The 27113-nt window shown below is 49.5% G+C and overlaps 7 protein-coding genes and 1 pseudogene across 7 annotated transcripts; 4 read left to right on the top strand and 4 right to left on the bottom strand.

Annotated features, from left to right (window-relative positions):
• Positions 1–800: 800 nt before the first annotated feature.
• SAPIO_CDS8725 (uncharacterized protein) lies at positions 801–4469 on the bottom strand (the record flags this gene model as incomplete). The annotated part of the gene is made up of 4 exons (XM_016790305.1): positions 801–1483; positions 1541–1996; positions 3156–4072; positions 4147–4469. The coding sequence occupies 4 exons, from the start codon at positions 4467–4469 to the stop codon at positions 801–803; spliced, it is 2379 nt and encodes a 792-aa protein (XP_016640065.1).
• A 348-nt stretch (positions 4470–4817) lies between these two features.
• On the bottom strand, positions 4818–6130 carry SAPIO_CDS8724 (uncharacterized protein; the record flags this gene model as incomplete). The annotated part of the gene is made up of 3 exons (XM_016790304.1): positions 4818–5245; positions 5324–5882; positions 5948–6130. The coding sequence occupies 3 exons, from the start codon at positions 6128–6130 to the stop codon at positions 4818–4820; spliced, it is 1170 nt and encodes a 389-aa protein (XP_016640064.1).
• A 902-nt stretch (positions 6131–7032) lies between these two features.
• Positions 7033–8230, top strand: SAPIO_CDS8723 (uncharacterized protein; the record flags this gene model as incomplete). The annotated part of the gene is made up of 2 exons (XM_016790303.1): positions 7033–7528; positions 7656–8230. 2 exons carry the CDS (start codon positions 7033–7035, stop codon positions 8228–8230), a joined length of 1071 nt encoding a protein of 356 aa, XP_016640063.1.
• A 702-nt stretch (positions 8231–8932) lies between these two features.
• Positions 8933–10019, top strand: SAPIO_CDS8722 (uncharacterized protein; the record flags this gene model as incomplete). The annotated part of the gene is made up of 2 exons (XM_016790302.1): positions 8933–8950; positions 9027–10019. 2 exons carry the CDS (start codon positions 8933–8935, stop codon positions 10017–10019), a joined length of 1011 nt encoding a protein of 336 aa, XP_016640062.1.
• A 1742-nt stretch (positions 10020–11761) lies between these two features.
• On the top strand, positions 11762–13345 carry SAPIO_CDS8721 (annotated as a pseudogene; the record flags this gene model as incomplete).
• A 5836-nt stretch (positions 13346–19181) lies between these two features.
• SAPIO_CDS8720 (Caib baif family enzyme) lies at positions 19182–21136 on the top strand (the record flags this gene model as incomplete). Its single annotated transcript, XM_016790301.1, has 4 exons — positions 19182–19536; positions 19618–19916; positions 19991–20488; positions 20597–21136. 4 exons carry the CDS (start codon positions 19182–19184, stop codon positions 21134–21136), a joined length of 1692 nt encoding a protein of 563 aa, XP_016640061.1.
• A 530-nt stretch (positions 21137–21666) lies between these two features.
• SAPIO_CDS8719 (uncharacterized protein) lies at positions 21667–22814 on the bottom strand (the record flags this gene model as incomplete). The annotated part of the gene is made up of 5 exons (XM_016790300.1): positions 21667–21852; positions 21920–22000; positions 22053–22165; positions 22228–22463; positions 22540–22814. 5 exons carry the CDS (start codon positions 22812–22814, stop codon positions 21667–21669), a joined length of 891 nt encoding a protein of 296 aa, XP_016640060.1.
• A 1360-nt stretch (positions 22815–24174) lies between these two features.
• On the bottom strand, positions 24175–26485 carry SAPIO_CDS8718 (Phenol 2-monooxygenase; the record flags this gene model as incomplete). The annotated part of the gene is made up of 5 exons (XM_016790299.1): positions 24175–24842; positions 24905–25141; positions 25201–25241; positions 25330–26294; positions 26354–26485. 5 exons carry the CDS (start codon positions 26483–26485, stop codon positions 24175–24177), a joined length of 2043 nt encoding a protein of 680 aa, XP_016640059.1.
• Positions 26486–27113: the final 628 nt, after the last annotated feature.

Raw genomic sequence — 27113 nt, 5'->3', positions numbered from 1 at the left:
CCGGAGCCAAGGTTTCGACCACGTATGGGGTTGTGCTCAATATGCATGGTTCCCACTAGTGGTCTATCCGCCCCAAGGTAAGGATGTGGATGGATTATTTCGTATGGCAACCGGGTTTCATCCTCTACTTTGCGCTCGCAGGGCAGCCAAATCATTCTCGGCTTCACATCGTCCACCGGGAAGAATATTGCGCGCTTGTGGTTTGGAGATGGTCGAGAAACCTGGATAGAGAAGTCCTTGCAAAGAAGCTTGTGGCTGGACCAATCGCTCTTCTGACACTCTCGTGAACAGTACCAGGAGCTATAGCACTGCTTGCATTGTTTGGCGGGGCTTTTATTGCACATTACGCACGCGTCATGCGCTTCGAAATTCGAACCAGAACTGTCGGTCGGTCGTGGAGGCACAGCAGCCCCTTCTCTTTTACGTGTTTCGGTGTCAGTTCGCGTCTTCATATAAAGCCCACTATAAAACGCGAGAGACAAAACTCACAGGATAAGACGCCTTTTCCTCCGTGTATTCTCCACTTCCTTAGCGAGTTTGATACTCTTTTCTCTTTGCAATGAGTCCTGAGTGGTTAACGCCGAGAAACTTGACACAAGAGTGGATTGTGGTACAGGCGATGCGAAATATGTCTTGCGTGCTTCAATAGGACAGTCCAGGAGAGTCTTGATTCGGGAGACGAGCATCTTTTCCAGCGATTTGAGTGCAGTCTCCGCGTCAAATGACCTTGACAGAGGGACCCCCCACGCTGGGTAACAAATTCCATGTCTTCCTCGAGTAGTTATTGGGCTAGGTAAGGCCTAGAGGAAGGTTTCGCATAGCAAACAAGCTTTCTTGCTGCAGCCGAAGTAGGAAAAAGTCGGGGTAAGTTCTGGGTTGTCCTCATAATGCATGAAGAGCTGGATCTCAGCATGTAGGCTAAAAGGCTCCGCGCAGTCTTGCCAAAATTGCTCCGCAAACGCAGCGATCATCCTCACTTCGGAGTTAGGTGGCGTAGCAGAAATAAGTTGAGCCCACGCATTGGAGACATCGATCTGGTACTCGAAGCTGATACTTGTTTTCGGCCTTGGAGGAACCTGGAAAATTTGGGCTTTGCGGAACTGCGGATATTGGTTTGCTAGATACCATAACATTCGACAGTCTACTACAGGTCTAGCAACAAACTTTAAAGCGCGCCACAGTTTCGATCCAATCCGGGACTCGAAGGCCATGTGCAGTAGTCTACGGACCTCTGTGGATACGACGCATTCGTAGGCTTGTCGGACAATCTGTTCTCTAAACGTAGTCACTTCGCTATCCCCTCTGCAGAGGAGCTCGGTGAGGTTTGTCCAAGTTTCGGTTGCCAGCAGACCTTTATACCAGCGGTGGTTGCTCCAGTCCCGGTGATCCAACAAGGTAAGGATGGCTCGGAGTTGCTCCACCCAATGGTCAACCCTTCTGCCCGTATATGTTATAGCGAGGCGCTCGAACTCGCTCGACGGCGCTGTAGTAACCTTTCGTCAGAACTGATTCATTTTAGGGAATAGCCGAAATATCCCACCTTGTTGAGTGAAGAGGTAGTTCTTCAACTCTCTGCAATAATCCGTCTTGGCCGTTCCGGAATCGCACACACGCTGGTCAGGCCGGCAACTTCTGGCTATGCCAAAGCAATCATTTCTCGTGACATCTATCTCGATAGAGTCCTCGTGTTCGCGCAACGCCGTCGCCGTAACGCTCTCCCAGCCTTTGGACGGCGACAATAGCTGGGCTATGCAATCAAGAAATTTTGAGCGAATCGAATCTCTTGATCCTTGTAGAATTACGGTTCTTTCGGTTTCCGCGTCCAGATACTCCAGCCCTTCTTCTTCTTCTTCTTGTTCTTTTTCTTCTTCTTTTTTTTCTTCTTCTTCTTCTTCGGCAGCACCAGGCTGCAACAGCTCAATGTGGTTGCGCTTCTGAGTCAAATAAGACAGTATATGCGCTGCCCAAACAACGCGAGCGACGCGCTCCTCGTATCCTAGAGTACTTAACAATGGGAATAATGGGGGTGAGACCAGGGCCGGAGGGACGACTGGCGGTGGACGTGTGTGAAAAAGGAAGCCCTGCAATATCCCAGCTAATAAAGAGCTTGAATTCAAAGGAGCGAAGAATACGGTGCAGTCTCTGACGTGTGTCAACGATCAAACCTACACACGAAACTATATAATCACAAGCGTCGTTTACGCCAACGGACCACTGGCCAAGGTCGATGTGGCGAGGACTTCCAGCGCCGAACACTCGCACGGGTGCTACTACTATAGCTCGGTCATCAGGAACAACGACAAGTGGAAGGTATTGACATGCCCCCCCAAAGCTCTAACAGCCAGTGCGGAGCGAAAAGTCAGGGCCCCTGCCGTGGAGACCTGGGACAAGAGAGGAAATCTTGGTTGGAAGGACAAGTATGACGACTGCGACATTGACGAGTACCCGCCAATGTACTTTGTGGAGAAGACTGCTGATGGCGGCGTGGACGCCCGCGGCCAACTTGTGCGCTATCTGCTATCGCCGCAGAGCCAAGGAGCCGGTCATGAGTAGAAAGGCGCATGCCTCAGCTCCGTAATATAAGACATGGGTGCCCGCGAGGTCGTGCGCAGAGTGGGATTACCTGTAGGTCAGGTATAGGTTATTAATAAGAGAAACAACTTCTAGAAGATAAAAGCCGATATAGTCTTTAATAGAAGGGGAGAGTCTCGGTTCTTAACCTGGTAGCACGCAGCTCCTCTCCTACCCGAGGATGGACTTAGGGATAATTAGTGCTGGCTCAAGTACTAAAATCGAGTACTTAAAGATCCGGGGTTCGCTCTCTTTGATTTCGACCCGTGGTATTAAAACAAACCCCTACTATACGACTATAAGAAAAAGTATAACCCTCCAAATAATAGAGGTTAGTAGTTGGGGTAACGAGTTCTTTAGATAAAGAATCTTATTTGATTGCTTTATTTACACCGCGTTTTATTAGTGCTTGGGCTACAGTTAGATTCGCTTAACTATTTTAGCCTTAATTATAGGAGATACTGATTTTCTAAAATTATAGCTATGTACTAGAATTGGACGACGATAGCCTCCTTAGGAAGTTGCTAGTGCTTCATGTCTATTATTTTGTCGCTCGCCATCAAGAGATTCTTGTTCACCCTCACCGCTATCAGGGATGTTCCCGTCTTCATCCCCATCCTCTTCCTCATCCTCTTCATCTTCCCAATCTGTTTCATCCGGCTCCTCCGACTGTTCTGACACTCCATCCCAGTCGTCAGGCACTTTTGCGCGATATAGATCAGCCAAGACCGAACACGGTGTCCAAATACGACGACGGTTAGCCAGTCCCATAAACGGGCCGCGTATAAACTGCACAGGGCGTGACACCTCCTGTGTCCAGACCCAGACTCGCCGGAGATCCACTTTTTCACCCCTGGTCTCCTCCACTTCCTTTACAATCCCCGGCAGCTCGTAGAACCACGGCATGTCATCCGCCATACGGCTCCACCATAGTGTGCGGTTGGCTAAAAGCAATCCCCTCGCGTACGAAGACGCCATTGTGAAGTTTACAACGTCTTTTGTTGGTAGGAAGTATACTATTCGGTGGATAATGTCGTAGGGCAGGCGGCAGAGGGGGTTATCTCCATCTCCTGGTAAAGGCGTAGACGAAGGCGTTGAATCCTTAAGCTTGAAGGCTTTTCCTGAGATCACACTTCTCAAATAATCCATAGACTTAAGAGTTGCGGTCGGTTGTGCGACGAAGAGTTCCTCGCCAGGACGGCATATCCAATACTGGTCAATTGGCGGCATTGGCTGGCCGTAGTCGATATTGAGAGCGGAGGGGTACATCTCTTCGTTTATGAGACCTCGCATTACATCGAACAAGGTCCGCTTCTGTAAAGCTGGAGACGCCGGCGAGCTCCCCGTGATACATCTCTCTAGAAGTTGGAAGCAGTCCAGGTGAAATGGGAAGCAGATGGGCCCGTCATGGTTCTCGTTGTAGCAAGTGAACGCTCCCCATGGATCGTCCATGTGAACATCTCCTTGGTCGGAATACTTACCCGGGCCTGCAATAAATGGCCTGTCCTTCCACACAAATAACGTACGAGTCAGTCTCCGTCTAACTGTTTCAGCTCTGGTTTCCATTTATCTTACCGCTTGGGCTGATGCGCTTCATCCGGGTGCGTGCGGATCGCGAGCGCGTAAAAGGTTTTGGTCCATGCAATATCCTCCTCGGTCACAATATCGCGGTCGTAGGTGTTCTCCTCCTCGTGTCCTTCGCCATCGCGCGGGACAGGAGAAGGTGGGTTCTCGACCTCAACCAAATACATATGCTCATGATCTGGAATATTCTGGGCTTTGCGCTCGGCCATGGTCCTCTCGAGTCGCCGCTGGAAATACTCTGAGCGCGGCATGGTCGAAATGTGCACCATGATGTTGGGACCGCCACAGATGGCGCAGAAACAGTCGTACGACATGGCTCTAAGTGGAAATCTACTATATTTCTGAAGCATCCCTTTAGACGAGACTGATTAAAAACAACTCAAGCGGAATGCGGGAGTATAAAGCTATTTATACCTTTGGACTGGCCTTATAAAAACCCGGTCGAAATATCCGGCCTAATTTTCCAAGATTTCTACCGCTTTCTACCGAGGGACAGGGCAAAATAAAAGCACCGTCCAGCTATTTTACTACGGTACCTCAATAATGCCATTATTAGTTACCTAACTATAGTAGTTATATCTCTTTGTTAGGTACAAGCGAGAGCGCATAATACCTCGATATACTATATATTAAATTATCTAATAACTTATTATTTTACTTTCTTATACTGCCTCCTCGTATCCTTGGCCGTGGTTACATCGTGATATACCTGAGACGCTGGTATGGAACTGATTAATAGGTATACCCTGAGCCGAAGCACTGTCCTGCTCAACCTCGCGTGTGATGTGAATGATGTGACGCGTTGACTCGCCGTCGCCATTGCTTTCCTTGTCCTGGAAATGGTGGTCCTGGTCGCCGTCGTTTCTGTTATTGCCGGCGTTGGACAGCTTCATGTGGGTGCGCCGCCCGTTGCCACCGGTGCCGCCAATGGTTACCAGATTAACATCGCGGGACCGGCCAGGCGTTTTGTTGCTCGCGTTATATGAGGGAAGGATTCCACGAAGGAGACGACGCAGCATGGGCATGGAGCCGGCTATGATACCCAGGTCGCATTCGAGGACGGTGAGCAAGACGACGTATCCAATAGTGTCTGTAGAGCCAAGTGTCAAATGTCAGCTTTGTCTCTTCCCTTGACTCTTCCCTATTCCTAAGAGGTGACAGAACGTACAAAATCTCTCCGAAGGCGCGGTATACGCCCACGTGTAGGTGATGCGGATGGTGGTCGCAACAGACGCAGCCACACCAAGCGATAGGATGCCCATGGTCAAGAGCTTTACCTTCTTGGGCATCTGGAGATGACGGAGCAAAAAGATGGGCACTAGGGTGGTGCTGATATCGGTAAAGATGTTGGCGGCCGAGACGAAGTACGACACGTTGAGAATGACCGTCTGACCGGATGCGCAGTCTCCCGGCTTACCCCATGCAGCGGACACGGGTTTGCACTGGAATATGGCCACAGGCCAGGATATCTGCCAGACAGCCCAAGTCAACGCAAAGAGCGCCCACAGGATCCTCGTGTATATCTTCTTCAAGTTCTTGGCAAGCCGAAGCAGCGTCCAGATGATACTCGATTTGATCAGCGCGCCATCGAGCACGTACAAGAACTGCCAGATGATTGTCCACAGCCCCATCTTGTACTGCATGCCGACCGTGATAATTTCATCGTGGGACCCGATCCCGCTATACGCGAGGACAATGACGGCGGCGTTGTGTCCAATGTTAACGACCTAGGGAGAGGGGTCAGGTAGCCGTTCACATTTCACATTCGTCGAAACAGCTCTCCAAAACTTACATATCCCGCAAGCATTAACCAATCCTCAACGGCGAAGGCATGCAGTGACAGGCGGACGTAGAACCGGAGGACCACCACGATAGTGGATAAGATGGTGAAGGCGATGGTCACGGCCAACAGAGAGAGCGCGAGGCCCTGCGGTTGGATGGGCTCATACACGGTCGTTGTCAGATCTTTGGCCATGCTTACAGAAGGTACCACAATTCCGACTTGCGATGTATCCTGGATTTTCCCGTTGACATTTTAACATCCACTTCGAGGACTCAGAGAAATCTTCCAGCAAAGGGGGGTGGGCATTTTGTCTATATGAAATTCTTCCCACCAAAGGGGTAATGCATCGCGTAGGACCACCCAACATTCGTTCAAGAAGCCTCGTATCGGAGCCGAGGTAGTAATAGCATTGTAATAGCAAGACGAATACAGTAACTTCTACTCTGATCTCTATCTGCATTTTCTCGGGACAGTTCGGACTCGTTCATACCGAAAATTCTCCCAGCCGACTCGCCAATGACGTTTTTATCGGCAGTTAAGGTGAGCCCCGGACGCCTCCTTTTCATCCCTTACCGGGGTAGTGTCTTGACCAAGAGTTATCAACTTTGTGTATAGCTAATTCTGCGCCCCGTCGGCGGGAAAAATTGGCACTACTGTCGTACGACTCAGGGTTGCTGCCTCTGGCGGGAGCGTCCCGAACGAGCCGGGCGGGGCAAGCAAGGATTGCAATGTTACATTGTTACATTCCACCTGTAAATGTCTGCATGGCTTGGGCGGGTTGGTCACTTTCTCGTATCCGGACCGACTCCTGAATCCGCTCTTTGTGACTGATGAACCGTTACGTCAAGGATCGAGTGCTGGTCTCTCTCGCGATCAGCATTTGGGTAACACTTCCGGGGCTAGTGAGCTGCTGTTAGTCCCAACTAGAGCGTATCTGTCATCGAATAAACGAGAGACGCGGACAAGGAGAAAACAGTTTGGGGCTGGTTCTTAAATATCACCGACAATTGCCCAGCCACGATCTTGACCCCATCTACTTTGCAGACAAAAACAAGAAACACTGCCAAAGCAGCCACAGCCAAAAGAAAGAAAACATGTCGCGATCAGCAAGTGAGCAGCTTCCAGCCCTTCCCTCCGATCTGACGCCTGAGTGGTTCGGATCCAAGCTTGGCCACAAGGTCAAATCGGTCGAGAACACGCGAAATATCTGGGGCACGGCGAGTAAGCTGTTCTACACCATCACGTACGAGGATGAGAGCAGCGACGAGAGGCCCACACACGTCTGCGTCAAGGGCGTCTTCGACCCCAAGATGATAGAGGCCCAGCCTTGGACCGTCAGTCTGGCACAGCGCGAGGCCGCGTTTTTCACAAAGATTGCTCCCACCTTGGATCACATGGTTTTCCCCAAGGGCTGGTGGAGCGGCACGACCGAGACGCAGGGCATCGCCATCATGAACGACCTCAACAGCGAGGGTTGCACCTTTCCCGCCGAGGTCGCTTCCTACCCGGTCGAGAAGGTCATGAACGGCGTGGAGCAGCTTGCGGGTCTGCATGCGAAGTACTGGGGCCAGAGCCAGGAGGATCATCCTTGTAAGAACCCCCGTCTTCCCCTTTTTTTGTAAGAACCCCCGTCTTCCCCTTTTTTTTTTTTTTTTTTCTTCTTTTCTCTCTTTTTCTGCCCCGTTCGTATAATAGTGGATATCCAACACGACTGCAGGGATCTGGAATAACTACGACCCAGCCATGAAGTTCATGTGCACCCCTTGGGATGAGGTGGTGCGGACCCCCGGGCGACCCCAGCTGCCTGAATACCTCATGGACGGTACGCGATGCAACGAGGCCCTGGACCGCTACTACTCCGAGCGCAACCCTAGGTTCCGCACTTTGCTGCACGGCGACACCCACATTGGCAACATTTACTTTACAGCTGACGGTCGCATTGGCTTCCTGGATTGGTCTGCCTTCCACTTTGGGTCGTGCTTCCACGACGTCGTCTACCACATGACGGCCATGTTGAGTGTCGAGGACCGCCGTGCCCACGAGATGGAGATTCTGGACCACTACCTTGAGACGCTTCACCGGCTTGGCGGACCCAAGTTCGACCGTCACAACGACCCGGAGGTCATGATTGAGTACCGTCGGTCCTTCATGACCAACGTCATCTGGCTCATCTGCCCTGACGGCCTGCAGAGTAAGGAGCGCGTTGCTGCCTTGTGTGAGCGTACTGTTGCTACTTATGATGACCACAAGGTCATTGATGTTATTCTTAACCATTCCAAGCCGACTATTTGAGAATGGAGGGGAGAGTGTCTTCGGAATCGACATGGGGTCTCTATTAATAGAGTCGTAACAGAATCAGACCATTCGGATTATTAAGTTTACATGATCTAGTTTATTAATTATTCATAATGTTCACTGTGCCTACAGGTCATAACGACTGGTCGTAACTACAGGTTAAAAGTACAGGTCATAAGAATGACAAAAGTTAATTAGCCAATGTACACTAGCATTAACATGCACCCACCTTGGCATTCCTTATAATTTCGCGCGATACTAGTTATCCGCTGTGTTTTCGGGTCTCGTCTGTGATCCAATTAGCCAGCAATGGGGTAAGAGGAGCGCGGATTCCTGCGCCGTTTACAGTCGTAACATTGTTAAAACGCGTTTGGGCCTTCACAGGCCCACGAGACGACAGAGCGGAGCAGTCCTCGCTCTCCGCCTTTTCCGTTCATCTAGCCCCTCTGCTAAGCTGCACACTACGTCCGCGGATCTGGAAGCATTGCTGCTAGATCCTTCACGCGAGGTAAAACGGGGGTTTCGCACACACGAGCTTAATGGCTTAGGTAACAGGGGAAAGACATCGTCAACGAATTTTAAAAGCTACGTTCCTCCCAACATGTGTCTGCAAAACTCAAGACGTAGGATTCTTATATCTTCAACCGAGTCCAGCACTTCTTAAACCCTAATACGCCGAACTATTAGTCAACAGTCAACATGGTTGAGGTTTCTGAGGTATATGCTACTCCCCTAACAACTTCATATACTACTACCTAAGTTTAAAGGATGCTTGTCCTGACCAGGAAAATAGGAGTCCATCACTTCTATTCGGGAGACTCTCTCGCACTTTGTTAGCGGCGTCACCGGGGGCCGCACAATCGACTCTGATGCCCTCACATTGACCCCTATTGAGAAGCTTCGCGCTGCCGTCGTGTCGGAACTGGAGTCATCAACCCTCGGGGTCCACTTAGACCTAATCAACGCCAAGAATCAGTTCACCTTTGCTTGTTATGTAGCAGCCGACTTCACCTGTTCGCACCCGCTCGAGTACCAAGTTATAGTAGCGCAGCTCACAATCTTCTTTTTCCATGCTGAAGATATCCTTGAAGGGAAGCCCGAAGTGCTGCGTCAGCTGCAGCTCAACGTTGCTACAGGACAGCCAACCGGCGATGCAGTACTCGACTGGTATGCCCGTGAGCTGACTCCAAAACTGTGGAAGCACTTTGATCCGCTCGTCGCCAACATGATTGTAATCGCCTGCTATGACTTCGTCAATGGCATTGGGATCGAGTTGTTGACCAAGCATGCCGAGGTACATCGAGAGGCTCCCAATTTCCCCGATTGGCTGCGCTTCAAGACGGGGCTGTCGCCCATGTACGCCCTGCTGGCACTTGCACGCGTCTCGGACCCTCAGCTGCCCACAGGTGGATTCGAGAAGTTTGTCCAGACCATTCCCGACGTGATCGTCTTTACCAACATGGTCAACGACGTCATCTCCTTCTACAAGGAGCATCTGGCTGGAGAGAAGGGCAACTACATTGACATGCGCGCTCACAAGGATGGAGTCGACGTAGTTGTAGCGCTTCGCACTGTGGCTGACGAGGGCATTTGCGTCCGCGATCGTGTGCTGGCTGCACTTGCGGACGAACCTGAGTATCGTGACAACTTTGACGCATACGCCAAGGGCATCACCCACTTTCACACCTCGTCTCCGCGTTACCGCATGGTGGAGTTGTTTGGGACGCCTACGCAGTCTTCATGCACCATCAGCGAGTCACTCAGCTGTGGTGATTGTGGTATATAAAGAATAGCAGTGACATCACAGCGCGCCACGATAAAAATGCTGGTAGGCGAGCACCTAAAGATACATGACCCTTATTTGCAGAATGCGTGGTCTTCCTTGCTCATGGTGCCCAAGTTGTTAGTGTTGATTCACCTTGGTATATTAGAGTACCTACCCAAGTTTCCCCCCCAGCTTTGGCATCACAGGATGCATTCATTACTACTAGCATCGCCTACAATGACTCATCCATTTCTCAACGGAAAAAAGTGCAATTTAAAAACGAAAATTGTACCTAGAATTTAATGTAAATAGATTCTCTCTCAGCCTGTGAGATTTTCGTCATATCTTCGTAACGATTCGGTCCATGGCGCTCCTGGTAACACGATGCTACCCGTAAAGTCCCATCATGAGCACGCACGATTTCTAGAATGCGAGCGAATGTCTGGTTAGGATTAGAGTCGATTGTCCCGCGGCCGGCCATCTCGCGTGAATTAACTCTTTCCATTGTAACTAAGAAGAAGCGTAAGTGCACTAGAAGCCAGGAGCTTGAAGTAAGAATTAAAATTTCACACCTTGCTCCCGACTGGACGAATTCGATACTGGACAGTCTTTCATTGCTAAGACATCCTCCCGGGGAAACCAAACTTAGTTCGTTAGTTGATTTTACGAGCGAGTTATTTCTCTTCTTGTAGTTACTAATTACTGTAACCTGCCACAAGCGCTATTAGAGAGAGAGCGTTCATTAAGCTCATTAAAGCATCGCTAAAGAAGGACTATCTTTATATTAATTAACTATCCCCTGTCCATAGAGGTCAAGTACTTTATAAAATAAGCGGTAGTTCTAGTAAATAATTTAAAAATGCTGTTGCAGAAGTCCATCTCCTCGGTTTTCGCTTAAACAACAGACAATCATAATTTAAACAACAGACAATCATAACGCCCTCCTATTTACCGGTAATAATAACACGAAGCGCCAGGATTTTAGCGTGCGCATTTCCATCGCCGCGGTCGCTCCTGTCCTCATCGCAGTTCAGGAATATTTAAGTACTATATGCAATGTTACTTCAGAGTTCTTCCCTGATGCCTCGACCATCTCGTAAACGTCCGAATAGAGAAGCTATTCTTCGGCGTTCTTGCTGCTGGGAGACATGGCATAGCTTCCTGCCTGCTGAGCCGGCAGAGTAGGTTACCCGACTGAAGCCGATGCTACTAACAGGTATTGGGTACAGTTTAGCGACATTGTAGCCAGAGGACCCGAGGCAACGGCCTAGAAATTAGCGAGTTTGGAGGAAAGCCTTGCGGGGAGATTGTAACTGGATCGTGGAAGGACAGGCTTTAAAACCTCAGAGGGATTCCTCTATAGAATTCGGCCTTTATTAATTTTCTATGGCTAACTCCGTCCTATCTATTTTGACAGTTCGTGTGCCGGCATATCCGAGGCCCACATCCCTTTCGTATCCGTCGCGACTCATGCTAGTATGTCACTTTTCGCGTCAATGGCGTGCTCGCAAAAACGACCGACTTTCGATTCCAAAATTCCCTTCACTGTGGATATTCGCTTCCTAATAAGGAAGCTCGAAGGATTTATCGTGGATCCTAACCACCATGTTAGGTAACATTTTGGACCTTGAGCTGCTGCGTGCTTGAACTGCTCGCCGTGTATAAAAGATGCGAGGAGCCAATCTATGGATGCGAGTTTATGTTGCATAAGGGCAAGAGTGCAGTCAGTCTTTTATTTCTCTGCAGCCTACGTTGAGAGCATCATGGCAGAAATTGTCGAGAAACACGAGGAGATCGCGATCGCATCTCCAGATGCGAAAGAGAAGGCGGGGTCCATTTCGTCCGACTCTGGCCCGGTGAAAGCACCAGCCCCAGTCAAACTCAGTCCAATAGCTGATGCCGATGCGGCTCTCGACTTCCTGAACGAGACTGGGGCCCTAACGACGCCGTTGGACCCAGAACGGAACCGAAAACTGATTCGACGCATCGACGCGCACATCATGCCACTCATATGCATTGTGTACTTTCTGCAGTACATCGACAAAACCGCCATTTCATATGCCAGTGTAACCGGTATCATTCAGTCGACGGGGTTGAAAGGCAACGAATTCAACTGGGTAGCCTCCATCTTCTTCTTCGGCCAGTTGGCATTTGAATTCCCAACCATTCGCCTTATCCAGCTGTTTCCTCTTGCAAAGTACGTCTCTGTCAATGTCACCCTCTGGGGCGCAACGCTGGCGTGTATGGCTGCCTGTAAGAATTACCCTGGCCTTCTCGCTTGTCGATTCTTTCTCGGGGTGCTTGAGGCTGCGATTGTGCCTGCATGGGTCCTGTTCACCTCGCAGTGGTACACAAAGGAAGAGCAGGCCTTCCGTGTGGGCATCTGGTTCTCGGTCTGCGGCGCAGCCCAAATGTTTGGCGGATACTTCGCCTACGGCGTGGCAAAACATGTTGGAAGCGACCCGAACGCTGCGCTCCAAGGATGGCAGGTCATATTCCTTTTCCTCGGCCTCCTAACCGCGGGTGTCGGAATCTTGTTCTGGTTCATCATGCCGGACTCTCCAGCGGTGGCCGGCTTTTTGAGTAGAGAAGAGAAAGGTCTTCACTTGGAAAGAATTCGACATAATGAGCAGGGAATTGGCTCACAAGCCTTCAAATGGAACCACGTTCGCGAGGCGTTGGCAGACGTCACGACTTGGCTCTATGCCTTCTGGATCTTTGCCGCCAATATTCCAAACTCGATCGCGACAAGCTTCGGCAACATCTTGGTCAAGGGAATGGGCTACTCCAGCCACGAGTCCCTGTTGTTGGTCACACCTCTTGGAGCTTGGGAGATTGTTGCGCTCGTCGGATTGACATATGGTGCGATGAAGACTCGGCAACGACTGTACTTCTGCATTTTGGGCCATTTACCAGCCATTGTCGGAGCTATCCTGATGGCGACAACGGAAAAGGTGCCAGCTCTCATCGGTTACTATACCAGCGGAGGTATTCCAATAGGCTGGACAACAATCCTCGGTCTTCAGAGCTCAAACGTGGCTGGTTCGACGAAAAAGGTCACTGTGGCGTGTATTGGTACCATCGCCTACACCATCGGTAACATCATCTCTCCCCATACTTTCCAGGCCCGGGACGCTCCCAGATATCTTCCCGCGAAGATTTCCATTTGCATCATTTACTTCCTCATCACGGTTGACCTTCTGGTGATGCGTTGGGTGTTCGTTCGCCGAAATCAACAGAGAGACCAGGAGAGGGCAGAGCAAGGAGACAGTTACAAGGTCGAAGCGAACCACGAGTTTTTCGATCTCACCGATTTGGAGAATCGGGAGTTCCGATACGAGCTCTGAGGAATTTGAGTTCGTGGAGATGGCTGATATTGCCTTCGGAGACAAACTGATTCCAGAAATGATTGAATTGATGTCTTTGTCGATGATATCCCGAAATTCTAAAATATTACTTAATAGAAACGATTCGATCAGTGTTAAGGATCACTGGATCAGTAACTATACATATTGACATCTCACAGCTTGCATTGTGACAGCCATATTCCACCATGTCTTCGACACATAAATATGTGTATTTGCGTATATTCCCTTCGGTCGGCTACTAGTATGTTCTTGCTTTTCGTACTTTGCGCTGTCATCTTCTCAGTTGCCGTTTAATCGTTCTTCGTAATGTACTTTTCTTAAGCTGAAGGTCAAGACCAGGTAATATTACGGGATACGACAAAGACGTGACATCTAGGGGATTGGTGCACGTACCAACATTTTGAGATTTGGATTACATTTTGCGGACAGATATGCCGCCTTCCTCCCTTTCCCATTTCACATCAACATAATCTACGTCTGCAATTGCTTTGGGTACATGAATGACTGGTCGTGTTCTCGCTGCAACCCAGCGTCGCACAAGGCCCATCATTGCCTGGACTGTCATGAGTAACGCGTTGAATCGAAGGCAGCTGCGATTCAGGAGCTCTCTCATAGCCATGGCAATCCGTGCACAACACCGGAGATTTACAACTACAACCTACCATCAAAGGGACTTTACGGCGTGGACTGCCCATCATTCGATTCCATCAGGATTCGGATAACTAACCCCGAATTCCGAGATAGCGTCTAGGGCTTTGCTGTGGGTAAAGCTCCCTCTACTTTACCTACGAGTCATGACAAGACAAAGGCTGAATGTAGTGAATAATAATTAGATCTACTGCTGTACTGGAACAGACGAGGGTGCCTGGAATCGCATGCTACGTTGTATCCGTGACAAGATTAAGGGTAGCCTCAAATTATACCATCAGGAAGACTCGTTTCCGTATCATGACTTGCATGTTATTGATGAGAAGGCGCTTTAGGCAGGCAGCAGGAGAAGGTGATAAGCATAACCCATACCACGTCGTTCGCTAATATTTCTTCATGTGATTTATAGTACGTTCTACCGCGGTTCTCAATGGATAGACAGGAAGGTGTACACTAACCCCCCTTATTATTACATAGTGGGGCGACGTCTCACGAAGTCCGAGATCACTTCTAAAACTGGGTTCCTAAAAGTCTGGCATTGAGGCTCGCACCGGATTCAAAAGCTACTATTGACGATCTGGAGTGGACCCAGACAACCGATACTCCACGGTATGAATACTGCCTGTTCATGGACGACTTATGCCTTGAATCTCTAGGCCATCCCGGCCTAGCCTTCCTTGTCGTCAAGCTGCTTTGTCGACAGTGGGGGCCGCTGGACCTCGCAGAGAGACCGTATACGGTGTACCTATGGTGCGACTGAGCATGACGGGGAGGATGTAAGCTGGACGTATATGCGAGTCGCCTCGTATGTGCACTGATATGACTTATTGAGGATGGATGACAGAGAGGCCGTGTATATGAGGCCGCCATATATTGATGGTAGCGAGACCGAGGAGGAGCTACCTGGTGCTTGGAGGGGGATCGAGAGGCCATCGTGAATCTTCTTCCACGTCTATATTTTTTTACAGGATCCACAGGTCTTGCACAATATCATCTTGGCGTACCCAGCTAGCGAGGGGCTGAGCTCTGTGTGTAGGATGCTGCCAGATGGAATCAGAGTTACAACATCCGATGATGCTCATGTCGACGCTGGGACAGCAATTCTTAGACGGTCGGTTGATCGACTTGTTCGGGGGGCTCGAGGCGCCGCTAATGCGCATTGTAAGCTTCTCCTTGATATTGGGATTATCTTCAGACGGGGTTTTGCACGTCCGTACCTGCAGGGGCCACTTGAGTCATATTGACTCGGAGGGGTTTTGTCCCACCGATCACACCAAGAACCGCCCGATCTCATCCCACGCAAAAAATTCCGGCCTGTGCGTTAGCCTAGAAGATAGGGGCTGGGATGCTTTTCGCCTCACGTTCTGAGCCTGCGACCTCAAACATCCCAAGAAGTGAAATTAATAACTTTCTGGAAGTGCACAACGGACAAGCGTGTCTGCTATGCACCTTTGTCTATATATTAGTATGATTTGAGTTTCTACCCCGCTACCCCTTTTCAATTCCCTTGTGTGCTCAAACATGTTTCCTATTGATCAACGAGAATACGATGTCTGTGAGTTCCAGCTCTGGCCATTGGCTACTCACCTGTTTCTTTACCTTGTAGGTGATATTTCGGTCAGGGCTGTACTGATCCATCTCACGAGAAACTTGGTTCTTAAGGACTTGTCAATCCCCTCCGGGAGCTAACTAAATACATTCCTCCCCTACTATATACGGACATCGAAAGTTCTCAAAGCGAGTATACTTGATCTTCTGTTTTTCTGTAGTTTTACGCGTTTCTGCCTGTGCTATACCCATGTGGACTTGTGAAAGTAGATCGAAGGCTATCCTTGAGAGCTCTTGCCGAAATTCCCATACCCCATGTATTCGTCGATCGGGCAATATCGCCCGAACTTGTCGATATCGGCCTACTCTAGCCAAACTGAGGCTCTTGTTTTGCTCCTTCAAGACCACCTAGATAACCAACACGATCTCTACAATAGAACTCGACGGCGATTTTGTTCCCAAGTGCCGCCTGTCCGTTGTCTAATCCACCGGCTTTAATAACGACGGTTCCTGGCATAATGTCCAGTTTCGTATACAGGCTGGAGCCGCATGTGGAGCAGAAGAAATGTCGATTGTTCTTCCCGGACGCCCCAGTCACATCATAATGGCTTGGCTTCCCTGTCATCCGACGTTAGAACGCAAGGCTCTTACCACTACATCTTTGAGAGAATAGGAAATCGAAGGTCCAGAAATTCTTACCGTCAACAACCTCAAATGAGTCTTCCGGAACAACTGCGTTCGATGTGAATGCAGAGCCGGTCCACTAAGGAAAGTCAGTACTTATGCCAAAACTCGTTCGTCGTCTAAAAAGAACAAACCTTCTGGCAATCTGTACAGTGACAGAGTGCTGTAACAACCGGCTCTCCTGAATTCGAAGGAGTTAGCCATCACTCACTGACCGGACTAATCCTTGGGGAAGTAGGGATCAAGCATCAAATGAATGTTTTTCTTGGCGGCAGGCGAAACATTATCACATCCCTGTCGATCATAGCCGGACTTACTACTGCTCTTGTACTTGATCCCCCCGCACATACAACTCCCAGAGAGGGTCATTGTAGTAAGGCGTAAGTGTAGAAAATAGAAGTGATACGAAATAGAGGAGAGAATTGCCTGGGATCCTAGCAAGTCTTAGGAAGTGGTAGGGATTCGTACAAGTTTAGAAAACCAGACGGGAGGGGTGTAAGAGGGGTTCAAGATATATCCCGAGGACTCTGGAGTCAAGGAAAGGGCGGGTCAGATGATAGGCGATCAGTAATCGGGTAAATGGAGAATATGTTATCTTCACTATGTTTATTAGTGCAACACTTGAACTGCCTCTTAAAGTCGTTCTACGTATCCTCTTACCTAATCGCTAACCCTCTAAATGGTCGGTCAAGACGAGCTAGGTTATATCAGGTATCATCTGCACTACACTAATAATCTAAGTATGAAGTGCGGGGTGATAGACCACGGGGAATTCGACCGAATCAAGTTGAACGTTCTTGCCTGCCAGCCTGTGTTTCCAGAGCTTAAGCGAACAGAGGGTACGACGTACAATCTCTGTTATGTTGAAGGTGGAAGGGCGGAATGACTGCTCCGGTGGGGTTAAAGCGACCGACGATACCCGAATTGTACATCTCGTTTTTGGAAGTGTCATTGAAACACCTCTTCCTGTCTTATAATCGTGTCAAACGCAAGGCACGTCCCCTCCAGATGTCTGGCGAGGAACCATTGGCGGACGGGCTTGATGCTCACAGCTGGGCGTTAAATGTTTATTAGTTATATAGCGTTCAACGGAATCTTAGCTGTTCTCACCTGGGGATTAAGTTCGACGACGTTTGAGCGACTTTTGGTTCGATGTTATGAAATCTGATCTCGGGGTTCTTTGCTTCCTCTAATGTACTTAACAATGCCTTGAAAGCCCACTCCGCCACCAGCTCCAATGCAGGACCAATGTCCAACACCTTTAAGTCGAGAACCCCGTGTCTTCTTTCCACTGGTGGGGAAATCCCAGCCATATGTAAGTTTCGAGACCATGGTTAGCAGATGTCGATTTTTTTTTTCGGGTTTAAATACCAATCTCGACCATTTTCGACACAACTTTGTACCCGTTAATAATGTCCATCGCAGGGAACAGAGGCGCCGTCTTGTCCTCTGCTCCAGCCACCAATAAGACGGGGCGATATGTGGAAGGGTAGTTTGGAACCTCGGCGGTGGTTATTGCACAGCAGAGTCCAAGATACCTATTGGATTCCTGGGAGAGGAGGGGCTCTCAGATAACTGTCGTTGTCTTTAACTCTGTAGTACCCGCGGGGATTACATCTGCTTCCATCGTACTCAAGGCGAGTCGATGAGTTCTGATAGGCATATCTACGCCGCTAGCTCTGGCGATTATATACTTACTGGCGGCTACTACGTGAATCAGCTTTGTGAAAACATCAATTAGTGCTTGACTAGGCCGAATGGCGCCAAGCAGGATAGCCCCGGCAGGCTTCTGTCTTGGTCGCTATTTCGCCAACCACACGGTACCCCATCGAATGGTCAACGGCCACGGCCCAGTTCCATTTTACTCCAAGGGCATCGAGTGATTGGCGGCATCATTTTTAACACCGCTTATAGAGCATTCATACCCTCAGTACTTAGATCGATAACGTCCTACCCAGCGTTAAATGTCAGTCAGATATTTTTCGAAGGCCTTGGATTTCTAGCCTAGCCACGTCTCACCATAACTGTCAAAACATATACAAGAGAAAGAGGAACTCAATTGAATTAGTGTTGGGGATGCAATGGCGTAGAAAAAGTTAGACTTTCCCAAACCAAAGATAAGTAAGAGAGTAGGTGGTGAGCCAGCGTCACTCCTGTCGCCATGGCCAGCTGTTTTCTGCGACGTAGAGAATAGACATTATATTGTCACTACTCAATTCAAGCTAAGCCATATTAATAATTCCAAGAACATTCCTTTCTGAGGGACTATCGGATTCGACAGTCGTCATGCGTAATTCAATTAAGGTCACTATACCTGCGTATCTGTAGTTAGTTTCAGGACTAGATTAATGAGTCGCACTCAAGTCGCACTCAACTTCTACTACCACTTTCAATGATTGATAATAGCCAGTCCGGAGATATGCCGGAGAAGCATATCAAAAAGTAACCTAAAATTCGATGCAAGAAAGGTGGGACATAACGTGTTGTGGCGGCTTTCGGGTATCGGACACCACATCCGATCCGACCTCGCAGATCCGACCCTTGCATATCCGACCCCCTCGACCGGAACTGGTCCTGTACCACATTCCGACAGACATACGACACTAAGATGATACATGAACAACCTAGTAATAGGCAATCGTGACAAACTAGCTGGGGTTTTTTTCTTGTTTGTCGTATACTGGAGAAGACTCGGCTTTCGTTCTTCCAGTGTATTTCGGGTGTTTGTCGGATGCACGCGGAGTGCCACTTTGTCGAACTGGCTGATTACCTCATTGCAAGAATAAATTTATAGTTGGTTAATTGATCGTCTTCGTCCACGATATATGTTTCGATATCGTTGCGAGTTGAATTAGGATGACAGCGTGAAGCACCATTACTTTCTAGCGATATCTCTGCAAGGCCCTCCCTTTCGTATTCTTCCAAGCTTGCTCAAATGTCGAACACTACCTACTCGTCTTTGGACGAGACAAGACGCATCTTAGACTTTGTTCTCTCTCACGTCTCTCTACCCCTCGACGCCGAGCACATCCGCAAAAATGTCACCTTCACCGCGGCCCGCAATTACCCTTACTTCCCAATTCCCTTCAAAGAAATGGAAGTTACGGCGGCCCTGAAGGCCATCGAGGGCAGCCTTGGTGCAGCGCTTGCAGACCTAAGAAAGCCATCTGAAGAGACACGACACGTGACTGTGAACCTGGAGAAAACAACAGCCTTCCTCTTCCAGGCCTACTTGGCCACGGTCGGCGGACTCGGAAAGCTTGATCCTCAAGTCAAGACTCTATTGAAAGGTATTTATTTCGGTCACTAAGTGACAATTGATCCTCTTCGGACGGAAGGCATCGGAAGTGGGCATCTTACATGATTCATAGACACCGATCTCCTGCAAGCCCAATCAAACCCATATCGACGCATGTCGGCAAACTTATACGAGACGAAGCGCCCAGGGGAGTATTACCATATTCACGGATCGCTTGAGGCCTCGACAACGTTGCAGATGCTTGGACTCGAACCATTTAGGCCGGATCTAGTGGACCACAATGCCATTGTCGACACGATTGAGTCCAAGGTGAAGCTACATACAATCGAAGAGCTTGAAGAATTGAACCTCCAAAACCGCCAGGCTGGTATTCCGGCTTTAAAACATGAGGAATTTCTCCGCACCCAACATGTACTTTCAATCTAACTAGGCCCCCTTTCTCTTCCCTTCCATTTCCAGACAATCCGAGCTAACCTGCGACTAAGGGTAAAACAAATATAAATCTTCCGCCTTGGAGTGTTGATAATATCGAAGCTACAACGCCCCCCTTTGCGATGCCTAAGTTGGGCGACAACCGCCGCCCACTAGCGGGCATTAAAGTTTTGGAGCTTTGCCGAATTATCGCTGGCCCCGTCATGGGAAGAATTCTTGCCGAGTATGGCGCCGATGTTCTGAAGATTACAAGCCCCAACCTGAGCGACGTGCCATTTTTCCAGGTCGATGGAAACATGGGAAAGCATGCTGCGGAGCTGGACCTGAAATCGCCTGCTGGGAGAGAAATCTTTGAGGCATTAATTGAGGACGCCGATGTTATACTTGACGGGTATCGTCCTGGCGCTCTTGCGAAACTGGGGTACAGCCCGGAATCCTTCGCCGAAAGGGCTCAAAAACGTGGAAAGGGGTTTGTCTACGTAAATGAGAATTGCTTTGGTTATGAGGGCGAGTGGGCTCAGAGACCCGGATGGCAACAGATCGCCGACTGTGTATGTTTTCTTTTTTATTCCATCCTGCCTTATTCTTCCCCTTCTTTTCTATGTTTTAGTTTCTCCTTGGTACGAAGGCCAGAGTACTGATGATAAGCTTTTGTGTAGGTCACTGGTGTCGCTTGGGAACAGGGCCGATTCATGGGGCTAAACGAGCCGGTCGTACCTCCATTCCCAATCTCAGACTATGGCACGGGTTGCATGGGTGCGATTGCCGCGTTAACTGGTCTATATCATCGAGCAACCCGCGGCGGGTCCTGGCATGGAAAGGCTTCCCTCATGCATTATGATCTCCTTCTTTTCAAGGTTGGTCAGTATCCCGAGGCGGTGCAGTCCACGCTGCGGGAAACCGCGGGGAAGGAGCTCCTGCTCCTCCGGCATAGCCACAGTGTCGACCAAATTTCCGGGACGGCTCTGCGACAAATGAGAAAAATCTTCCCGGATCTCTTCAACATGCACAAGGTTGGTGAGGAATGGTATTCGGATGCCTACAAGGCGAACGTTGCAGTTGTTAGTCCTGTCGTTCAGATCGATGGCGTCAAGCTTGGTTTCTCCAGGGCCAGCCGGCCCAACGGGACAGACAAGCCGACATGGGATTTTAGTTATGATAAAGATTCGCTGAAGAATGGTGTGACGAACGGAGCTTAGACGTATTCAAGAATAGACGAGTAGAAGAAAGCGAGCCGAGATATAGATCTTGCGTTTTAACCAATGACCACTTGCACATTAGCCCAAGCCTTCGTTTTCCTTCGTTTCTTTGTCTGGGTATACTGGTCTTTGCGCATCTCTAAAATCTTGTTCCGCGGCAACTTGCTCGGCTACTAAGTAGTTGATAGGGTATCTTAAAATTAACAACTCCGCATCGCATCTTTTAACTTGCACATATTACGGAAAAAAGCCACACTCCGCAAGGTGATTATGAATTGGTTTAATGGATGTAGTAGGACTCGCACCACCGCGGTTGTGTTCATAACTACATTCAAATTCAACCTCACTTCACAAGATGGCACCATCTTATTCATCGAAAGTACGTCTAACATGAAATATAGCAGTCTTGACTTCCAATGAGCTCCGTGGTCTTACGGCATATGAGATTGTCACACCAATTTAACATCGTGGATATAGAAAATACTGATCATTCCATTCATACTCAAGACACGTGCAACGCACTATGGAGCCTACTTGTCGAGAGGAGCCAACCCAATATTGTACTCCAGCTCAAGCGCAGCCTGGGGATCTCCCTTCCTTGGGACGAACTCCACTCTCAGATTGTTCTTGACTGCAAACACGGAGTCATCGTCGAGATACTTGGAGTCCTTGTCGAAGATTTGGGTGGTGACCGGCTTGTAGCCCTCCGCTTGGACCTATTATTCGAAGTCAGAGAGGGCCGGATGATGTGAGATTGGAAAAGGATATCAGGATCAAACTTACAACAAGATGGATGTGGGCGGGCCTCCAGTTATGGCGATCCAGCATCTCAAGAAGCTGTCCAGAGGGGCCGTCGTTCGGAATCTGGTCTGTTGTTAGTCTGAGAGCGTAGGAAAACCCGGTGTCTAGGACTTACAGGGTAAGGAGTAGGTCGAATGCAATAGAAAGAATATTTTCCTTCCGCATCGGTAATGAACTTTCCACGGAGGTTGAGGTCTTGCTGGTTAGGATCCTGCTGCTCATAAAGGCCTGCACATCATTGTAAGTAAGTTGAGGGAATGCTCGTTTTTTCTTCGTGCTTGTGGACATACCATTTGTCGACGCCTGCCACGCCTCGACGCTCGCGTTCGCAAGAGGCTTCCCATCCGCACTCAGAACACGTCCAAACATAAAGACCGGCTCAGCATCAGCCGGGGTATCAAATGAGATGGTGGTTCCGTTTGGCCTAATAGGGTGGTCATGTCGGTAGAACGGACCCAAGATGGCCGACGACGTCACCGATTGGCCGCTGTTTACTGCGGTGGTATAGGTGATGTCATCCACAAGACTGGCCCATATCTGTTAACATTTACTGCGGCATGTAGGCTTACGTTTGAGTCTGGGCAAGCAGCAGGCACACTCACGATTCCAATCCGATAACGTCGCAAAGGAGCTGGCCCTCATTCCTCTTCTCGTCGCTCATTTGGCCACAACGGTTGATCATCTGGACGGCCATCATCCACTCATCCGCAGTGAGGTTGATCTCACGGGCGAAATCGTGGATGTGCTGAATGAAGCAGGACATGACCTCTCGCAATCGTGGGTTTGTCTTTGGGCCGGTAGCGTCGATGACCATCTGAGTGAACTCCTGGCCAAGGCTGATGGTGCTTTGGCCATTGGTAGTCTGTTGTGAAGCCATCTTGAGAAGTTGAGAATGAAGCTGCGGGAAGAGTTGAAGCTGTTTGGAAGTGAAAGGGTTTGTCTGCTGTAGGACAATGAATGGTGAATGATGTTGTGGTTTTACTGAATGCTCGAGGACACGACTTCGTCTCGTCTTAATACACACTTTGATGTGGAGTTCCCCGTAACTGCGTCGACTGATTATCGCCCGGAATCGTTCGATAGATGCAAATCTCCTGGATTTGGGTGGTTAGAAACTATCTTCAAGAGGCAAATCCGGGGTTGTCTTATTCAAGTCGGGTCGGAAATTGTTTGTCGGATCCGCCCCGGCGGTTTCGGATGTGTGGCTTCGCGATCGGAAGCTGAGGTAGCGTTGCACATCTCTAGAACCGCGAATGCCCGAGAATAGGTTCCCGACAACCCCGCGCACTGAATTCTTGACCAGTGGGCTCAAACTTAGATAGCATGACCACCATGCAGTGGGACCAGGGTTCCGATGTAGCAGCACGGAACCCCACACCCGAAAGGACTATACCTACTTGCAGTGTGCGGCGTCATCATCGGCATCCATCAACCCCACAGAGTTTGACTTAGCGAGCCCATGATCCACTATTTTGCGGGGAAATGCACGTTAGTCCAACGAATATTGACTAAGATGTTACAAACCAGGCTCGCCGATGGCCTTTTTGTTCCCTTGCCCCGGATGTGGGATGTGGGATGTGGGACGCAAAGAAGCAGCATGGAGGTGGAGGGCAGTTGCGCGGTCTTCCCAAAACCCCCTTCCCCTTTTTGCCCCGGATTTCCCCGGATTCCCCAGATCTGAAAAGAGATGAGAAATGGGCACTGTAGTCCCTGAAGACGTCAGTCATTGCTCCTTAACCTGCTTAACCTATTGAACATTGTTAGAATGTATGGCGGATTTTCCGTGACACTTGATAATAGAATGTATGCTAGTCCTTCACTCACAAGGACGCCTAGTCGTGACAGTAAATGCCAATAACGCTGCTTAAGAGGAGAGGTGTCTAAAAGCGTTACGAGATGAGACATCATCTGATTCTGGATGCTGCGTAGAAGCCTACATCTACATTGCTTCTGCGACCTAATTTGGTATAATCAAACGTGAAACGTAGTCGAAGCACGGCGATGGCTAATTGGGGATGGAGGTCCTCTCGTCGTGGTCTTGCTGGCCTTTTGAAGTGATCTCAAGCGTTTGCATAATTAAGCGATGAGAGAAAAGCCCATTCGTTCACGGTGAGGCATTAAAATATTGGGCGAAGGCAGAATAATAAAACTTAAAACTCAAATTTCAATTCCAATCAATGTGTTCCTCCGTACTATGACTGCTAGCATTACAGGGCCCATTCCGTCATCCGATGAAATTAATTTTGAGGAATCATAAAGTCTGAGAAGAACTTGTCGACCGTCTCGTAATCCTCCAGAGGACCAACATAAGACACGTATTGGTCAGGGCGCAGAACAATGGCGCATCCCACCTTAGGATCGATGCCAAATGTCTCATAAATCTGGCCGTGACCCTCGTGATACGACTCGCCATCAACGAAAATCGTGTTGTAGTCCCAGCCGTCAAGTTCGTCATAAGGCCGTAGTACTTCAGGGAAATCAAGGACCGATACGTCGGTTCGCTTGGCAGCATGTACAGTAAGGACCTCGAACACGGAATCGTACCTGGCGCCCGATGGTGTGAAGCGCTTGAGGAAGGAATTGGATCCCGACAGAGACTTGCACAACGTCTCCATCTTTTGCTTTTGCTCCGAAATGCTGACGTCGCCAACAAACAGGAGGATCCTCCAGGTGCCGTTGCTAGGCAGGCGCTCTTGGAGATGCCAGGGGCGAGCATCGGACTGGTTCAGGATCTTTGTGCTTGGTATCCTCATACCGACCTTGACGTTCGAGGCTAGGGATTGAGTGCTAGTGACGGCGGGTGTGGTCTTAGATCCCTCAAGGCTGGCAGGGGCACTAACACCGTTGGCGCCGTTGGTAGCCTCAGGAGACTTGGCAACGATTTTGCTCGCCTCGTAGTCGACAGCTACCGAGACCTTGTCAGAATAGGGTGCTTGCGGTTTCAGCCGCTTTTGGGGAAAAACTTACCAGTACCGCTGGCGAATAGGTTGCCCTTTTCAAAGGCGTCCTTGAACTCCTCGAGGCTGATGCCCTCCTCATCCATAACATCCTTCGCAGGCCTTCCAGAGAAAAGCCGTGAGAACTTGTGGTCAAATTGAATGAGTGCATGTGCGATACCGCTCCTTTCCCGCTCATAAGACTTGAGGATCGAGCGGTTGGAGAGACCCTTAATGACACTGGAAACCTTCCATCCAAGGTTGTAGGCTAGGTTCATATTAAGTTAGTGAACATTCCACGCATCGGTAGAATGGTTTACGACTTACCGTCCTGCATACTGATGTTCATTCCCTGACCAGCTTTGGGGCTATTTCGAATGTCAGTATCGATGAACGGCGACTAAAACAGAGAGAGATAGAGAGAGAGAGGGAGAACTGGGGAGTTTCAAGTCTCACCTGTGAGTGTGAACAGCATCACCCGCCAGGAAGATACGCTCCTTAGCCGAGAAGTTGGTGCCGACTCTTTGGCCAATTTGATAAGCCGTCCACCAGTCCAGCTTTCGGTAAGATAGCTTATATGGAGCAAGAATCTTCTGAGCGGATGCTAGAATCGTTTCAGGGGTGATCTTAGAGCGGTCGGCCCTCGAGCCGCCATCGCCAATCTTCTCCGTGGTCGTCATTTGAATGTAGAGTCGGACTAGTTTGTTTTCGCGGGGAATCACCATGACACTGCCGGAGTTGGCGGAGTGGATGGCGCATCTGCTGCGAATGTCGGGGAAGTCGGTGATTGGAACAATATCGAGGACACCCCAGATGTAGTCTGTGCTGTCGCCAACGAGGGAGAATCCAAGCTCCTTCCTGACCCAAGAGTGGGCGCCATCAGCACCTAGCACATATTTTGCCTTGACTACTTCCTCGGTGTTGGCCTTTGCATTCAGCTCTGAAGTCCTGAGAAGCTCGGCCGTGTCGTCTGCAGCCAGGTTGCTGCGGAAAAGACCATCCTGAACGCACGAACCGTTGGCGGCGGTCGAGGCTTGCTTCGGAGTCGCCTCCTCCTCACTGAGATGTCGCAGGTTCACGGTAATGGGATAGGCATCAGAGTCCTCGGCCAAGGACTCGTCAAACTCGAGCTTGGTGGGTAGCACACCGCGCTCGACTCGGATGGGGCTCTTAGATTCGATATAATCCAAGAAGAACCGCTCAATACGGCCTTGGTGAAGGACGACTTGCTGGAAGCGACTGACCCCAGGAATGGTGTCAGGGATGCGACCGCTTCGCCGAATAGCGCCCGTCTCGTCTGGGTTCCAGAAGCAGATCTCGAGCATATGGTTGGCTTCCTTCCATGCTCGTTCCGCGATGCCAAAAGAGTCAAGGATCTCAAGCGTACGGCATTGGAGACCATCAGCTTGGCCGTTGAAGATCTAAAATAACATTATTAATATATAAGTAGGAATCGGTCTCGATGCGGTAAAGCACGAACCTTTGTGCCTCTCTTATCGACGATTCGAGTTTTGATTCCGCACGTGGCCATCCACGCGGCCATCATCAATCCGGCCGGGCCGGCTCCGACGATGAGAACATCCACGTGATCTGTCTTTGATGGGACGGTCATGATTGCGTTGAAGTGTTGATGATTAAGCTTCAGTACAATGCTAATAATTGAAAAATGAAAGATTGCTGATGCTGGATAACTTTGTTGAATTTGAAAGGCAAACTGCGGGTTCTTAAAGACGTAGTCATCAAGGCTGTTGGATCGTTTAAATCTTACCTAAGGGAACCGGCGAGGGCGTTTGAACCGAAATCAACTGCAGACAGCTCGGAGTGGTGCTCTCGGAAGTTGGGCAGTGGAAGATATTAGCATATCTGAACCCGATAATTCTAACCAGCCGAACCCGAAGATGTAAAGCGTGGTAAAGAAAAGGACACAGGTAGCTCAACTAAAGAACTCACAATTGCAGGAGTCCGGGGCCCCAACAACTAGTGTCGCGCTAGCTCGCTAGTGCTCGGTTCGGAACTTCTTCCACCCCGATATATCGGAACTATTCCATCAGCCATCAACCCCGATACAGCATCGTACCATATCCTCTTTCCACTAATGCGTGAAAGACCAACCCAACGTCTCCTTAAGGAGCTAGCGATGGAAGTATCCTTACTTCAATATATTGAATTACAGCGGAACCCGAGTGGGCGGTACAGCTTTTGGATTCTGTCTTTCCCCACATTGAACTTTCGGTTCCATG

The sequence above is a fragment of the Scedosporium apiospermum genome (assembly GCF_000732125.1).
Source record: "Scedosporium apiospermum strain IHEM 14462 chromosome Unknown SEQ_SAPIO_0122, whole genome shotgun sequence".
In the NCBI taxonomy this organism is placed as follows: Eukaryota; Fungi; Ascomycota; class Sordariomycetes; order Microascales; family Microascaceae; genus Scedosporium; species Scedosporium apiospermum.
This window is presented reverse-complemented; position numbering and strand designations above follow the sequence as displayed.